The 17,782-nt window shown below is 33.5% G+C and overlaps 1 protein-coding gene across 1 annotated transcript; it reads right to left on the bottom strand.

Moving 5' to 3' along the window:
- Positions 1–900: 900 nt before the first annotated feature.
- LOC140451240 (uncharacterized) lies at positions 901–1,692 on the bottom strand. The gene has a single exon (XM_072544975.1). It carries the CDS (start codon positions 1,690–1,692, stop codon positions 901–903), a length of 792 nt encoding a protein of 263 aa, XP_072401076.1.
- Between the last annotated feature and the right edge of the window lie 16,090 nt (positions 1,693–17,782).

Raw genomic sequence — 17,782 nt, 5'->3', positions numbered from 1 at the left:
AACTATCATATATTTAGTTTTCTTAACGTTGAGTTTTAATCCATACTGATCACAAGTCTGTTTTATTTTGTTCATTAGATTTTGAAGGTCTTCTCCGCAATTAGCAAGCACTAAGGTATCGTCGGCATATCTAATATTGTTGACGGTTACTCCATTCACAATAATACCTTCGGTTGTCTCCATTAAGGCTTGCTTAAATATCTCTTCTGAATATAAGTTAAAAAGTAAAGGCGACAATATACAGCCTTGTCTTTTTATATTTATTTCATCCGACAGTTCTTGTTCAACCTTTATTCTTGCCACTTGATGCCAGTATAGATTTGTAATTATTCGTAGATCTTTATCGTCCAATTCAGCTGTTTCCAATATTTTTAGCATTTTTTTATGTCGAACTTTGTCAAAAGCCTTTTCAAAATCGATGGCACAAATGCACACATTTTGATTTATATCTCTACATCTCTGTACTAGCACTTGTATACTAAACAAGGCTTCTGTTGTACCCAAGCCACTCCTAAACCCAAATTGAGTATTGCTAATTCTGTCCTCTAACAGCGTGTAAATTCTGCCGTATATTACTCGCAGGAAGATCTTCAAAACCTGACTCATCAGACTTATTGTCCGATAATCACCGCATGTCTTTGGACGATGTTTCTTACGTATTGTGACAGATGTCGACTTTAACCAATCAGTTGGTAATATTCCAGTGTCATAAATTGTGTTAAAGAGAGTACACAGAGCTTTAGTTCCACTTTCTCCCAAAAACTTTAGTATTTCAGCACTTACTTCATCGGGGCCAAGTGCTTTTCCATTTTTTGTCGTTTGTATTGAACGTGTAACCTCACTTTTTGTTATAAATGGACCTGATATAGCAATCGGTGTATAGTGTTCTACCCTCTCATCTTAAAATAATTCAGAAATATAGTTTTCCCATTCTTTTAACTGTTCATTAATGTCTAATATTCTGTGTCCGTTTCTGTATTCTAAACTTTGGGATACTTGTTTCCGTTTGTTTCCAGCGACCTGTTTCAATTTCTTGTGCAGATGAAATGTATCGTGTTTCTTTTCATATTGTTCTATTTCATTACATTCTTTACTATGAAATTGTGTTTTCGGGTGTCTTATTTTTTGCCTGCTTATTGCGCGGATCCTCTTGTATTCGTTTTTATCTTTATTTCTGACTTCTCTTCTTTGATCCCGAAGTCTCAGTATTTCTTCTGTCATCCACCCTTGTTTTTTTCTTGCTTTTAGCGCACTCAATTTTGTTTCTTGAACAGTCTTTAAGATGCCTTTAATTATCGTCCAGTTTTCCTCAGTACTTTCCTCTTTGCTTGACGTTAACTTTATTTTTTGTTTGTATATACTAGTTATTTCTTGTTTTACAGTATCATTTAACATCCTTTCTCTATCAATAGTAACTGTTTGCTTATTCGTCCTTGCAACTCTTTTTAATCTTAGTCTTATTTTTCCTACTAAAATATTGTGATCTGTTGGTACATCTGCGCCTGGATATGTTTTTACTGCTAATACTGAATTTCTGTATCTCTTATTTATACACATGAAGTCTATTTGGTTACAAACAACTCGGTCAGGTGTATCTGCTGGTGATTTCCAGATGTAAAGACGACATTTTGGATGTTTGAAAATTGTGTTTGTTATTACTAATTGCTTTTCTACGCAAAAAGATGCCAACATATCTCCTCTTTCATTTCGTATTCCCAGACCATATTTTCCTATGATATCTTCCTATTCACCTTCACCAATCTTTTCATTAAAATCTCCCATGGTAATATGTAGTAGACTTATGTCTACTTCTTGCAAATTTCCGCCGTGATTTTTGCTGAAATATAATTTAAACGGATTTTCTTCCATGAGGAGTATTTCTTTAGTTTGAAGCCAGTTAATGGAATTCCCATTTATATCTTCCTTTCTGTTTACAATATGTTTTAAAATATCGCAAACTCCTTTGAACTCTTCTTTTTTTACCATTTGAACCATTAATTTGTTTCGTTTTCTGCAATTTTTGATAAAGTTTATATAACCATCTGGAGTATACAACCGATTTTAAAGCTTTAATGCTGACTCTATGTCCTCAAATTCGGAGTCAATGGGCATAAAACTGTATCCTGATACTAGAAAGCGCATCGTTATATTTTTTAAAGAAGGTATAAGCTCAAGCGCAGATTTTAAAAGCATCATGATTTTATTATTGCGGTTTTGTCCTCCGCAACTGTCAGACCATAATATCAATTCAGTTACTTGAGGTGATAGGTTCTCTTGCAAATATTTTATTAAAACAGAACCTACCTCTTGTGCTCCTTTTCCTGCTGTGCCTTCGACCCAAACATACCAAACATAGCAATGGCCTCGCCCAGTTTTTCCTGAATGTACACCGCAGTTATAAAGCCGCAGCTGCCTTTTGTAAAATACAATGTTCGTTCGAATGCGTGGTAGAGGTAGGGTTTTTTCCAAATCAAAAGTCAATACCTCCAGATTTTCTTCATTTTTAGCTTTTTGGAAATCTAAATTCATAAGATTTCTAGCTGCTTTTGCTTCATCTTGATGAGTATCTCTTAGTCTCTCAAATTCTTTTTTCTCTTGCTCAGATGTAGAGCTTTGGATTTTAACTGCAAAGTTATCGCATTTATTGCATGTGTCTTTTTAAGTCGTTTCTTTTGCAAATTAAAACTGTCATAAAATATGCGTTTATAGAAACAAAAAGAAATACTATCATGATTTTCTTCTTTATACAAGTTAAACATTATGTCTAGGGTTACATCACTGTTTAAAAAAAAGTCGTTCACTTTGATTTCTACAATAATGCGATCTATATTTTGGAAATTTGCTGATGTGATCAATAATTATTTGTTTTTGATCTTTAGGCATTTTTCGATGGGTAGCTGTCTTTTCTTCTCTGTGATCTTTAATGACTTCTGTTGAACCAACTTTTTTTCAATATCGGTCAACTCTTGCCGAGGATATTCTCAACGTTTGAATAAACATTTTTGAATATACTACTTTACCAGCTAGGTGGTATATTCTTGTGTGGGTTCTTTTAGTCGATAGTTTAACTCTTTTTCTTTTTGGTCATACAACTACGACTAAAGATGAAACATAGAGGCATTTAGCTTGATAGTTATTAAGTGCCCAAAATCTGTTAAATTCTTTTTGCCTTTCTTCTAAACTTATTTTATCGTAATATTTGTCTTTGCAGCGATAATCTGTAAACTGTCTAGCTTCTACGGATTTGCCCTTTTGACTTACATACGGCTTATTGGTTTCACATAAAAGTTTTCGAGATTGCCGGGACTGATTTTCAACTCGTCTCTTGCGACCCTTTCTTGGTCTTCCTTTCATTTCCTAGATTCCTCCTTGTTTTCTGTTTTTATTTATCTATTTCTATTTCTATTTATCTATATTTTCTATTTCTATATCTATTGGCATTTTCTTTATTTTCATATTCCTCCAAATTTGCTTCTGAGGATTCTTCATTATTTTCGTGTGTTGTTAAATTTTCTATTTCTAACCGAAAGGTTTCCTCATTTTCATTACCGTCCATTATTTCTTGCACTTGTTGTGTACTACTTTTCACGTTTTGTTGTAAGTTGAACTGGAAATTTTCGGCTATAATTTGCTCGGATGTAGTAACGTTTTTGCTATTTTTATATAAATATATAAAATAAATCCAACTTAATTTTATTATGCACGTGTAACCAGGCAAAAAATGACAATACTATTATCGCTAGTTGGTTGGCGACTGATGCACAATGCCCAATTATCCATTAAGTGCTTGAACTTTGTTTTATAATAACGAATTATCCGACAAACAATGTCGCGTAATTCGATCTCTTGAAATCTAGACAATAAATATGTTGTGTTTTGGTTAAAGAATTAACCTACTATTTGTGGCGCTTGATTCGTTATTACACTTTTATACAGTGAAGGATTTTTGTTTTTGACAATGGATTATGTCCTAATATAGGCGCTTGATTTGATATTCCAATTTTTGTTGTAAGAGTTTTTAATTCTGTAAAATCAACTTGGCTTTTCATTCGATATTACAAATCTTAATTTGTACTCTATTTTGTACTTTTTTACAAAAAACATATTTTTATACTTAGATTTGCACCTTATCTGCTAGATGGCACTATTATCTCGATTTTGAATTTTTGGCGTTTAATCCGCTATTACATAACGTGGTCCATATGTAAGGCTTCTAAGCTATTTTATTCTTAGCATTTATTGACTCGCGCATAGAAAAATTTGCTAAAACGATATTGTATAGAACATATAAAAAGGAGATATAAAATTAGAGATAATCGTTATTTAGACATACGTATCCAACCTAGCGGAGAGCATTCCGAAATAAATTTATTGATATTTGTAGCTATAAGATATGTAGTAATTTATATAACTATTTTTATATGTTTAACTCAATTTTACTATTACAGGATAAAAAATTCTTTTTAAATAATTAATATAGTTATTATATTGTTATAAATGCTTTAATTAAAACGGCATGTTTTATTAAGAAATCCCACATAGTTTATCCTTATAGATCTTCTCAAACTTTACAGCTTTTTCCATTTTGTTTCTCGCATATTTTCGGATGTTATCTCATCCAGAACAATTCAATTCTTCGCTTGCAGGATCTGCCAGTTATATCGAGTCGAATCAATCTTTAAGATCCTTGCTGAACCCTATAGTAGTCCTTTAGGGTTCTTTGAGGAGTCGCCAGTTGCGACTTTTACGCCTCATTGCCTCCACCAGTCCTGATATATAAGATTAGCCACATGCTTTATTTACTTTTATTCCATTCATTTGGTAAAATGCGATCTCTAGTACGGATGATTCACCCGAAAAATTAACACTAAACTTAAATTTAGCCTTAACCGGTGGGTGATAGAATTATTATAATAATATAGACTATAATTTAAAATTACATTTTGATTCTATCAAATAATGAAGAGCATTTTATTAATCGAGAAAGGCGGAAAATCTAAAAGAGTTTAAGACAAGTCGAATAATCGCTAGGCTTTTTAGTTGCTGCTACATAACAACTTATTTTAGAACAAAAATATTACCCACGAGGAAGCAGAAGATTGGCAGAGAGTGGTAAAAAAGATAGTTGATATGCTTTCAATAGATATTAAAAGAACAAAATTTACAAGATATTAAAAATCATCGCAAAATAATAATGAAAGGTTAACAGTTAACAGGAAAAGTATTAACCTTAACTAACATACGTTCTCTGAACATTAAAGTTAAAATCGGTTTTAACTTTAATGTTCCGACATTACAAAAATGTTTTAATTGACACACTTTTAAGTGCAGGATTTCATTTACTCCTTGAAAAATTGAAATTAGACAAGAATAATACCTATTTTTTACTTATGACTTTTGAAAATATTAACAAAACACCAAACAAAATCAAAACAATTAAACTCAAATTTAATTATAACCAACTGGTCATGGTTATGACATAGTTATTAAGATAAAAAAACTAAACAAAAATTCTTTATGGCATTAGTCTTCTTCTTCTTGTGCCAATCCTATCGGAGATTGAAGATCATCAAGGCTATCCTGACCTTATTTACAGCTGACCTAAAGAGTTCATTAGTGGTACAGCCAAACCACTCTCTCAAATTACGCAACCATGACATTCTTCTACGGCCTGGATTTCGTGTTCCTTCTATTTTTCCTTGCGTTATATTTTGATTCTATCAATAGCGTGTTAAATACGTGGCCCCTTAGCATTCTTAATCATAGAGGGATGCTTATATCTCTGTTGCAAGAGAATTTCCTTATCTTTACGAAGGTGGTCCTGACAATTTCGATATGTCTTTTTATTTCATTGTTTTGGTATCCAGTTTCGTTTATTGAAGTCCCCAAGTATTTTTAACTTGATACTTCTTCAATTTAAATGCCGTTTATACTAATATGTGCTGGTTGTGTCATGTTCTTACTGAAGACCATATACTTGTTTTTTTTGATATTGATACTTATGCTATAATTGTTGCAAGCAATATTTATATTTGTAAGTAATCGTTGTAATTCTTCTACTGTTCTTGCAACTAGTACAGTGTCGTCTGCGTATCGAGTATTATTTACAACCTTTCCATTGATTACGATTCCTTCGTTTGCTTGCAAAAGGATTTCCTGGCAGATGCTTTCACCATAAACATTAAATAGCAGTATCAAAATGTATCCCTGTCGTACTAATCTACGTATTTCTACTGCTTGTGATATCTCATTTTCTATTTTGATGTTAGCTTTCTGATTCCAATATAGATTGAGAAATATTCGCAGATCTTTATTATCTATGTCCTTTCTTTTAAGAATGTCTCTTAGCTTATCATTTCTGAACACCATCTGTGTATCACTAATATCTAAATCCAACTTTTGATAAACTCGGTTGTGGATGACTTTTAGAAATATCTTTAGTAGATGGCTCATTAAAGATATTTTTTGATGTTCTGAACATTCTTTTGCATTGGATTTCTTTGGCAGTGTAACGAATGTAGACAACAGCCACTCTTGAGGTATAATACCAGTTTTGCATGTTGTGTTAAATAAGTGCAATATTATACCTATTGAGTCATCATTCAAGAGCTTTAGCAATTCAGTAGGAATCTCATCAGGTCCATTTGCCTTTCTAGTTTTGGAATTTCTAAGTGCCACTTCTACTTCACATTTTAGGATTTCAATTCCCGTTTCACCATTTACCTGAACAATGTTATTTCTGTTGTCCTTAAATAATTCTCTTATGTATTCATTTCATCTATTAATTTTCTCTGTTAAATCTATAATAATCTTTCCATCTTTGTTCTTATGCAAACTTATTTGATGTCTTTTTTGAGTTCCTGTAATTTGTTTTACTTTTTTATGTACATTGAATGTGTCATATTTGCTTTCATAGTTTTCCATTTCTACACATTGTTCTTCAATTCATAATTCTTTGGCCCTCTTTACTGTTTGCTTTATGTTCCTATCAACCTCTCTGTATTTTTGTGCATTATTCTTCATTTTACGCCTTTCATCCATTAATTCTAGTATGTCTGGAGTCATCCATACCTTGTGTTTCTTTGCAGATCTGGTTAGGTGTTTCGTTCCCGTAGTTCTTATGGTAGTGTTTATATACTTAAGTTTTTCATCTCTGTTGTCTGTTCTGTGGATTTCACTTTCAGCTATTCTGAGGCTGGTGTTTATTCCTTCTTGCACTGTTTGTCGTAGGTGTTCACTTTTCAGCTGGCTTAAGTCTAACGCTGGGATGATGGTTTTTTTTAGTTTCTTTGGTCTAGCTTCTATCACAGATACTACTGGATTATTATCCGAACCGATATCAGCACCAGGATAAGTTTTAGTAGATTTCACGTCATTAGGGTATCTTTTTATCACCATTATGTAATCTATTTCGTTTCTGATTTTGACAAAACTGAACTAAACGGTCACCCCTATCATTTCTTTTACCTAAACCATATTCACCGACATTTTCTTTAACTTTACCCTGACCTACCTTGGCGTTCAGATCACCCATTACTATGTTAATGTGTTGTCTCTTTGTTGTTCTCATCACCATGTTTAAAGTATTATAGAATTGTTCTATTTCCTCTTCGTCCTTCTCTGCAGTAGAACCGTACACTTATATGATGTTTATTATGTTGTTCTTATCTTTCAATTGTATTAACATCACACGCTCTGAGAATGGAGTAAAGTTTACTACAGCATCTTTCCATTTTTTTGAGATGATGACTCTAACTCCGTATCGATGGGTTGTGGTGTCACTTCCGGCATAATAAAACATTCCATGATTATTTGTGGGACATTTGCCATTTCCTGGCCATTGTGTATTAATCCTGCCTAATATGTCTATACCCAAACGATCTATTTCCAACACGGCGTTACCTAATTTTCCCGAAGAGAATAAGCTCCTTACATTCCATGTAGCTATTTTTATGGTTGTCTTTTTGTTATTACAAGGGTTTCGCAGGCTTACGACCGAGAAAGCCTTGTATCTATCTTTTTGTCTTTCCCTGCCGGATGTTGTTATCCAATGTCCATGATTAGTACTTCTCCTTTGCAAATCTGCCATTATGATTGTTACTAAGGGTACTCTATGAGTCTTTAATGCAGTAGTTCCCCGTTGCCTTCTGCGTCCTTATGCCGTTGACCATTCTGTAGGGTTCATCCGCCTTCGAGACCGATTTAGTATGCCATTAGTATTAAAAGACAAATCAGAAAAATATTGAAAATACATCCATTCTTCTTTGTGTGCAGTGTTTGTTTTTAAGCGTTGGCTATCTTAGTATTAACAAGCTGATGAAATGTTCCTCGGTCGGCAGCTAGATGAAAAAATTCCCCGACTGTTCATTCCATTGTCCATTGTCTAATGTTTTCCTTCAATTTTGCCATGCTTCTCAACCAAAGTAAGTGATATTTCGTCGCCATAAACATAAAAGCTCCGATATCACAAAAACCAAACTTTACAGGAGAGAGTAAAAACTGATTACCCACCTTGAAATAGAATGCTTGAAAAAATTTGTTGACACACTAAAGTAATGATATTATATTTAGCATAGAGATACTAAAATTTTATGTGTAAATTGTTATTATCACTTTTAATCAGTGAAATACGAGGTTATCCATTTTAGTCCATTTATATTTACGTGGTTTTCTTGCTTTTGAAGAATATACTTGGTTTCCTTACCCTTGTTATTTTATATGCAAGGTTTTCTTTAAATTCATCAGGGAATATGAAGTGATATGTATAATATAAGTATATCAAAATTATAACAATAAATATCTACCCATCTTAAAATAAAGATTTAGGAAAATAGAAATAAACAATATAGAAACACAAACCTTTATTCATATTAAGATACATTATTTTAAAATACATGAGCGGGCACTCGCTACAAATAGTGCTGGAGTTTTTCATGTAGGCTATCGTAAAAAATCTCTTGGCAAGACAGGTTTAATTTCTTGTAGAACAATGGACTTCCTTGGCTGAATAAGAATTTTTGTTTTTTGCAGAAGTCTTATTGTAACATCAGCTGCTGGCTTTTTAATCCTGCAGGAAAATCCGAAACATCATCTGAAAAGTTTAATTTATATATAAATATAATATAAAATTATATAAATAATATAAAATTCAACATACTGTACATTTTAACAGAACTGGTTATCCAGGTAGTGAATTTTGAAGGGACTGGGGTTGAGTCTTGCTATACGGCATACTTCCACATATCCAGCAGGAGAGTATATGTCTTACTTTTCTTTCAGTAACACTGTGAATCGAATCGTACTCCATTTGTGTGTGCCCCTTTTCTAAGTCTTTTTGAGTTATAGTCAATCCAGTTTTTTGTGAAATAAGTCATAGCGCATTGGATAGAATGCAGTTTCTATTCTGGTACGTGCATCCGTCACTATACAAAATCACGTTGTCATATTTAGAGCTATCAATTTCAGAGGTTATAAAATGTGAAATAACAAATGTAAACTCGTCAGCAGTTACTCCCCTTAGGATTCGTCCCAGAGATAACAAGATGCGTTGTTAGTTTATAAATTGTGAAATTATGTACTTTTAATTTCGTTCGATAGTACAAAGCCGTTGCCTTTCTTCTTCTTCACTTGCCATCTCCGCGATGAAGGTTGGCAATCATCATGGCTATTCTGATCTAAGATGCTGCTGCTCGGAATAGTTCAATTGATGTGCATCCATACCATTCTCTCAAGTTACGCAATCATGAGATTCTTCTTCTTCCTACATTTCTCTTGCCCTGGATTTTCCCTTGTATAATCAATTAAAGTAGGTTGTATCTCTCATTACGCATAACATGCCCCAGGTATTGCAGCTTTCGTGTCTTGATGGTCTCCAATACTTCCATTCTTTTGTTGATTCTTCTCATGACTTCGTTGTTTGTGTCATGCTCGGTCCATGATATCTTCAGGATTCTTCTATATACCCACATTTCAAATGCTTTCAACTTTTTAGCAGTCGACGCGTTAAGTGTCAATGCTTCTATCCCATAAAGCAGAGTCGAGAAAATATAGCACCTTGCCAGCCTAACTCTAAAGTCCAATTTTAGTTCTCTTGCACAAAGTACCTTTCTCATTTTATTGAAGTTTGTACGTGCTTTCTCTATTCGAACTTTGATTTTTTTGGAGTAATCGTTTGTGTGATTAATTATTGTGCCAAGATAGTGGTAGTTTTCAACTTGTTCTAAAGCACTACCGTTAATTGTCAGGCTTTCACCATCATTTTGGGTTTTTGATATCCTCATAAATTTGGTTTTCTTGGTGTTTATTGATAATCCATATTCCTCTCCATACTCAACTATCTTGTTCATTAGCTTTTGGAGGTCTCGGAGGTTGTCTGTTATTATGATAGTATCGTCCGCATATCTAATATTGTTAATTGGTGTTCCATTGACCTTGATTCCTGCTGTTTCTTCCTCAAGAACTCTTTTCATAATTTCTTCAGAGTATGCATTACCCCTGTCGCACTCCTCTTTTAACTTCGAACTCTTCTGATGTGTGTTCATTAATGCGTACGTGTGCCTGCTGTTTATAATATAGATTTGTTATAATTCGAAGGTCATTGTGTTGTATTTGTTTTGCTTTGAGGATGTCCATTAGCTCTTTGTGGCGGACTTTGTCGAAAGCTTTGTTGTAGTCTATGAAACAGACGTACATATCTTGGTTCACATCCAAGCATCTCTGGATTAGTACGTTGAATTCAAGTAGAGCTTCACGGGTACCTACGCCATTACGGAATCCAAATTGAGTTTCTTCAATATCCATATCAAGTGTTTTGTAAATGCGTTTATGAATGATCTTTAAAAACAATTTAAGTGTGTGAGACATCAGGCTTATGGTACGGTGGTCGGTGCATTCTCTAGCATTTTTCTTTTTTTTTTTGATGGGCATAAAAGCACAGCCTGTACATCTATAGTAAACACTGCGGTTCTATTGTCTGTTTTCTCTTTGTCATACTGTTTTTCTGCCCTTGCTTTATTTTGTATTAAATGAGTAAAGTATTTTTCTTAAGATAAGTTATTCGTAGTAAAAGAATATATTCTTATATTCTCTGTAAAGCCGTACTTCAGATTGCCAATTCTGCTCCAATTACAGTTTCTTAGTAGTTTTTCTACAATAGTGCGACTCTAACTTTGGCAAATTATTAAAAAACTCTTTGAGAATAGTTTTACGTGAGGTATCAGCGTTTTTTTCTTTCTCTCTGCTTCCATAATACTCTTCACACTTTATTCTTTTTTCTTTACAATTTTCTGTCCTCCAAATTGGTTTATAAGGCTTTTTAATCCATTTTCGTTTGCCTAAAACTTACCTGCTGCTCATCATCTCATATTCATTTTTATCAAGATTCTGCCCAGGCTGTGCGTCAGTCATGTAATTTTCAGTGATTTCTTGTAGGCGTTCTTGTTCAGGATCTTCACGCATTTCAACTAAAGTTTCATTGGGGCTACATATTTATGAATTTTCAAAATAATATATCATATTATTAATTTCAAAATTATCTCATGAGTTGTGTTTCCTTTGGCAGCTAATTCTTCTAAAAGAGTTTCTCCTCGTAAAATTACTTCATCATTTAAATGTATGTCTTCAACTATTACTCATAGAGATAGTGTAATTGTATCCATATAATTCTGGTAATGAATTGGATAAGTCCAGGATTGTTAATTCTTCCGAACTGTGACTGAAAATATCTTCTGTAGGCTTTGAAACCGGTTTTAAAAGAAATCCGTGTTCTTCGCTACACGAAACAAGTTCTTACTCGTCCATTTTCTACGAAGTTTTTGGATAATCATGTAAACGGTAGTCTAAAAATTACGTAAAATTATAGTGTTGTATCCTGATTAACATTAGTCATGCAAGTATTATATAATGACGTTATAATATGATATGAACTCACCTTGCGAAAGAACTCCTGGCGTACTAAATGGGACCATTTTCAAAGAAGGGATTGTCAAAAGCAGGGGTGAGGTTAACGACAGTCTTTAATTTCGAAACTTTTTTGTTTGTTCTTGAGGGCCAAATTCACAAGAAGTTTGCTCCGACAACTCATGTCTGTATAAAATAATAGACGTCAGTTAACTTAATGTAATAACCAAATTAAAAAATGTGAAATTATGGTCAATTATCAGTCTTTGTTCGAATTTATTATTTTAAACCAAAAACTAATATAGTAGGTCTAATAATTAAGAAATAAAAGCTCTTAAATCATTACAAAACATGTAAAATGTCATGCAGTCACTGTGCCATAGTATAGACAGAAAACCTCGTAAATCCGACATAGGTTTGCTAAATAACTATAGGTAATATAACCACTTATAGACGAAGGTGTTTTGTCATTAAATTTAATATTAAAAGGTATACAAACTATTGAACTTACCTGTCTTTTATTGTTTTTCTTAAAAAAAAATAGTGGAAGATAGGAGCAGCAATCAAAACTTCACGTGAAACAAGGAGTACAAGTACAACGTATATGCGTGGTTTTCTAACTAAACATGGAGAGCTCACTGATATACGTGGTTCTTTTTCTTTCTCAATAGAAGGCAGCGCGAGGCAGAAAGATTTATTGTGACAGCTGTTCTAGGTGAAAGACGAGGTTTTCCATCCATAGAAATAAAATTATAATTTTGGCCCAATATTGGATATACGTGGTTTTTCAATCAAGGCGACGATTTAGGTCGTCTCAATATATGGCCGAAGTATTGGACCTTTCTCATCTTGATGATCAATTCTCGCTCTTTGTGCATGGTACTAGCACACGTTCGTTAGATATATGTGCTGTCTACGGGATTCTGAGAATGCGACGGTAAAACCGCAATTTTAACTTCTTCAGATTCTTCAGCTTTTAATATATTCTGATTTTTTATTTTTGTTGTCCAGGTTTCACATTTATAGAACAAAGTGGACCAGACGTAGCTTTAATACTCTTAGACATGTGATCAATGACAAACTTCTACTGCACAATACAGAACGCCAGTTAATAAAGTTTTTTCGTGCAAGTTCTATTCTGGTCGAAATTTCCTCGTCAGTCTTAATTCTGCAGTCAATCCAACTATGCGTTTCGCTATGCATTTCACAACATCAGCATCATCCTTAAAACGCATAGCGGAACCAAAATGAAACTGGGCAGGCCATGTAGCGAGAATGCATTACTCACGATAGACAAGTAAGATCAGAAATTGGAGGCCAAGAGCAGACAAACGTAGTAGAGGAAGAACACCTACACGTTGGGCTGACGACATCATGCGTATCACCAAAAATTGGCAACAAAGAGCATAAAATCGCAAAGAATGAAGGTTAAGGGAGGCCTTTGTCCAGCAGTGGACGTGATAAGTGAAGGCTGGATGATAATAATGATAAAATTCAAATATCCAAATATCTAAAATGTTCCACCCTTTCCAGGATTTTGTTATCTAATCTTAGTATTAAGTCTTCGATAATAATTTTTCCGACAACCATTAATTTTGTTTTCGTTACATTAATCGTTAAGCTCTTTTTAGTGCATTCATTATTCATAACGTTCAACAGGGTTTGAAGGTCTTCTAGGCTCTTTGCCATTATGGCGGTGTCATCCACGTATCTAAAGTTATTGATAATTTCACCACCGATTTTAACACCTTCGCGACGATTATTTAAGGATATATAAAAACTGGTTCAGTGTAGGCATTAAACAAAATCGGTGACATAACACATCCCTGTCTGACACCACGCTTAATAGAAACTTTAGGTGAAACTTTTTGATCCCCAAGCAGTATGATTGTAGTAAAGATTTTTGAGCAATCTAATGCCACATGTGTCCAGACCAACTGACTCCAAGCATAGAAATAGTAGTGTATGTGGTACTCTATCAATGGCTTTTTCGAAATCTAGAAAATATACGTAAATATTTTTCCTAAACTTAATGCACTTTTGTAAGAGTTTTTGCATGCAAAAAAGAACCTTCCGAGTACCCATACCGTTTTGGAAAATAAAACTGCTCATTAGTTATCCCCTCACGAAGTTTATATATGCAACAACGCAATACTTTTATAAAAGTTTGAGCGTGTGACTCATGAAATTGATAAGTAAATAGTCGCTACACTGTCTTGCATTCCTTTTCTTGGGAATAGTTATTGATTCTACCCAGTTGTCTGATAATTTACCGCTGCTGTATATCTTGTTAAAGAAGGAGGTGTTCTGTCATCATCTAACAATTCTGCATTTATTTCGTCAGGATCAGAGGCTTTCCTTCGTTTTTCTTGATCGATTGCCTTCTAAACTTCTGAGATTAGAATCAATGGGCCAGTATCTTGGTTATATAATTTATATAAAGTGCTATAAAAAGTTATTTTTTCATTTATTAAAGTTAAATTTGTTAAATTCTTACGTCTTATCTAATATTACCAGTGGAAAGAATATTTCAAATATTCCACTTGCAGATTTTCAATTACCACTTGTTAAAGAAATTATTGCTGAACATAAGACAATCAAACCCCGTGCCTCAACAAGTCGTAAACTGGAAGATGCTCATTCACCATTACGCCTTCTTCTTCTTTTGGTTTGGATTTTTCTGGCTATAATTATTTTATTAACTAATGCTTTAAATAAATAAGTTGTTGTTGTGGAGAACCATTTCCTCAGGTTTTTTAACCATATTCTAACTGTCTTCTTTTAATCGTATACATCACTTCTCTTTCTTTTATTGTTCTTCGTAATACAGTCTCGTTGGTTATCTTGTCCGTCCATGATATCCTTAGGATTCTTCTGTATAGCCACATCTCGAAGGCTTCAAGTTTTTTTTCATCGCTTTAGTGAATGTCCAGGATTCAACTCCGTAATATAATATCAAGAAGATATAACATCGTAGGAGTCTTACTTTTATCTCCAGATTAAGTTTGTGGCTTTTAAAGAGTTTGGCCATGTTGTTAAATATACTATTAGCTTTCTCTATTCTACATTTTACTTCTTGTAAGTGATCCCATTGTTCGTTTACTATTGTTTCAAGATAGGTAAACTGTTTTACTCGGTCCACTGGCGTATTCTCGATAAGCAGTTGGACGTCTCTAATTTTATTTTTGATGATAACCATAAATTTAGTTTTTGTTATGTTTACTTGTAATCCAAATCTTTCACTTACTTTGTTTATTAGTTGCTGTTAACTGTTTAAACTGTCTGCAAAAATAACGTTGTCATCTGCATAACAGATGTTGTTTAGGCGTTCTCTATTTAAAAGGATTCCATGTTCGCAATTTTCCAAGACTTCTCTAAATATTTCCTCTGCATATAGGTTGAATAATATAGGTAAAAGTATACATCCTTGTCTAACGCCTCGCAGAATCTGGACCGCTTCATCTCCAACATTTGGTCTTATTGTGGACGATTGATTCCAGTATAAATTTTGTATTATACGCCGTTCTTTATCATCTATTTGGGCTTTTGTTCGAACATCTACCATTTTTCGGTGTTGAACTGTCTCAAATGCTTTTTGGTAGTTCACAATGCAGGTGTAGATATCGCAAGTCATACCTTTTGGCATATTGTGTAAATTTTTTTTTTTTGTTAAAAAAGTTTTCAAAATTACTAAATTTAGAGAAACATTTATTAGATATTTTTTTAAAATAGTTTTTAAGAAGTTTAGCAGTTTAGATTTATTAACAAAACTAATTTAATTTGAAGCTCTTGTTAAAGATTGTATACACAATTGAAAGCTTGACATAAAGAATAGTTTACCAATAGCCATTTTATTGACTCCAACCCATAAAATACATATTTGTATAATTTTTCCAAACGAGTCACAAGTCCGGGTCCAGATGGAATACTTGTAGAAATTTTGCAGGAGGGGAATGAAATTATTCTCGAAGAATTGAAGTCCAAGATGATTGGAATTAAAGTTTCACAATACTTCTCTTCAAAAAGGGAGACAGGGGAGATCTCAAGAACTATAGGCCAATCTTCCTGCTGTCCCAAATGTACAAATTGTTTATGAGAGTAATAACTAACAGGTTATCGTCGAAGCTCGATAGCTATCAACCGGTAGAGCAGGCAGGATTCCGAAAAGGTTACAGTACAGCGGATCATCTTCTTACAGTTAGAACTCTAATAGAAAAAGCCAATGAATATCACTTGAACTTATATATTGGCTTCGTTGATTATGAAAAGGCATTCGACTCCATAGAACTTTGGGCAATAGAGAGAGCTATGAACAACTGCAGGATAGACTCTCGATACAGAATGCTCATACACATTATTTACAAGAAAGCTACAATGAAAATACGAATTGATGCGAAAACCAAAGCTATACCAATCAACAGAGGAGTTCGCCAGGGAGATGTTATCTCACCAAAGCTATTCACACTTGGATTTGAAAACGTGTTCAAAGACATTAACTGGGCAGATAAGGGAGTAAATGTAGAATAGAACAGTATTTGAAAACCAGAATTTACGATCAGTGTATCCTCCCTATACTTACGTATGGTTCACAGACGTGGACACTCACCAAGTCCAATATGGATAAAATAGTAAAAGCACAAAGAGCGTTGGAAAGATCAATGCTCGGGGTGGGACTTAAAGACAAAAAACAAACAAATGGATTAGAAGCAAAATCAAAGTAAAAGACGCAGGAGAACATGCTGACAAATTAAAATGGACCTTCGCAGGACACAATGACAGACTGAAGGATAAGAGATGGAACCACGAAATACAACAGTGGAGACCATGGTTATTTAAAAGAAGAAGAGGAAGATCACAAATGAGATGGGCTGATGACATTAAGAAGATCGGAGGACACAACTGGAAGCAAGTGGCGCAAAATAGAAGACACTGGATTGTTTTGGGGGAGGCCTATGTCCAAAGTTGGATTACTTAAGGCTGAAGAAGAGTCACAAGTACTTATTTTTTCTTATATATATATATATATATATATATATATATATATATATATATGTTTTTTACACTAACCATCCGTACTAAATTGGATAAGCGAGTAAAGCCTTCCGATAGACACTTGACAGATGGCAGAACCGATTTAAGGGATAGGTTATTTCGAATTAATGGAGGATATCGCTGATTTAATCTTTTACGGCCGAGATCCTTTCTGATGGAGACACACGATGGACGGAGGGTGTGTGCTGTTGCTGTTGTCTCTGCAGAATTCCTCAACGCATAATTTTTCCGACAAGAAAACCGTATTATGCAATATACGAGGTCAACATTATAATATGTTTCCGATATAGTGAATAAAAATAAGTTTTGTTTTGAACCCTCGTGTATTGTTTATTTTAATATATACGTATTGGCTTTGAGGTTAAACATAAATGGTAAATACATACGAAATTGACAATTATTAATAATTAGTTTTTTAATTATATTTTTCAGTTTATATACAAAATGGATGTAGTATAAAGAATTGGGTTTCTTAAAATTCATCATAATTTATTACTATGATCTGCTCTTTCTTACTTTTATATTAACCTTTTTATTAATTTAATTTCTTTAATTAATTATTTATTTAGTTACCTTAGGTGTCGCAAAATCATACATAAAAAAATAATCTCAGGGTGCCATTTTATTATACAAAAAAAAATAAATCAGCTTAGGTTATACTTATCTAATAGAAATATGTACTTCCTCCTTTTCTAAACGATAAGTAGGGACTTTTTGAAACAGGTGGCAGTAATAACTCGACTAGGACGACAATGTCTAAAACAATACTAAAAAAGTGTCATCATAACCCAATATAGAAAAGGAATAGGACAAACTAAATAAAAATTGACAC

Source organism: Diabrotica undecimpunctata, chromosome 9, assembly GCF_040954645.1.
Source record: "Diabrotica undecimpunctata isolate CICGRU chromosome 9, icDiaUnde3, whole genome shotgun sequence".
NCBI lineage: Eukaryota > Metazoa > Arthropoda > Insecta > Coleoptera > Chrysomelidae > Diabrotica > Diabrotica undecimpunctata.
The sequence above is the reverse complement of the archived record's forward strand: the minus strand, read 5'-3'. Positions and strand labels throughout refer to the sequence as shown.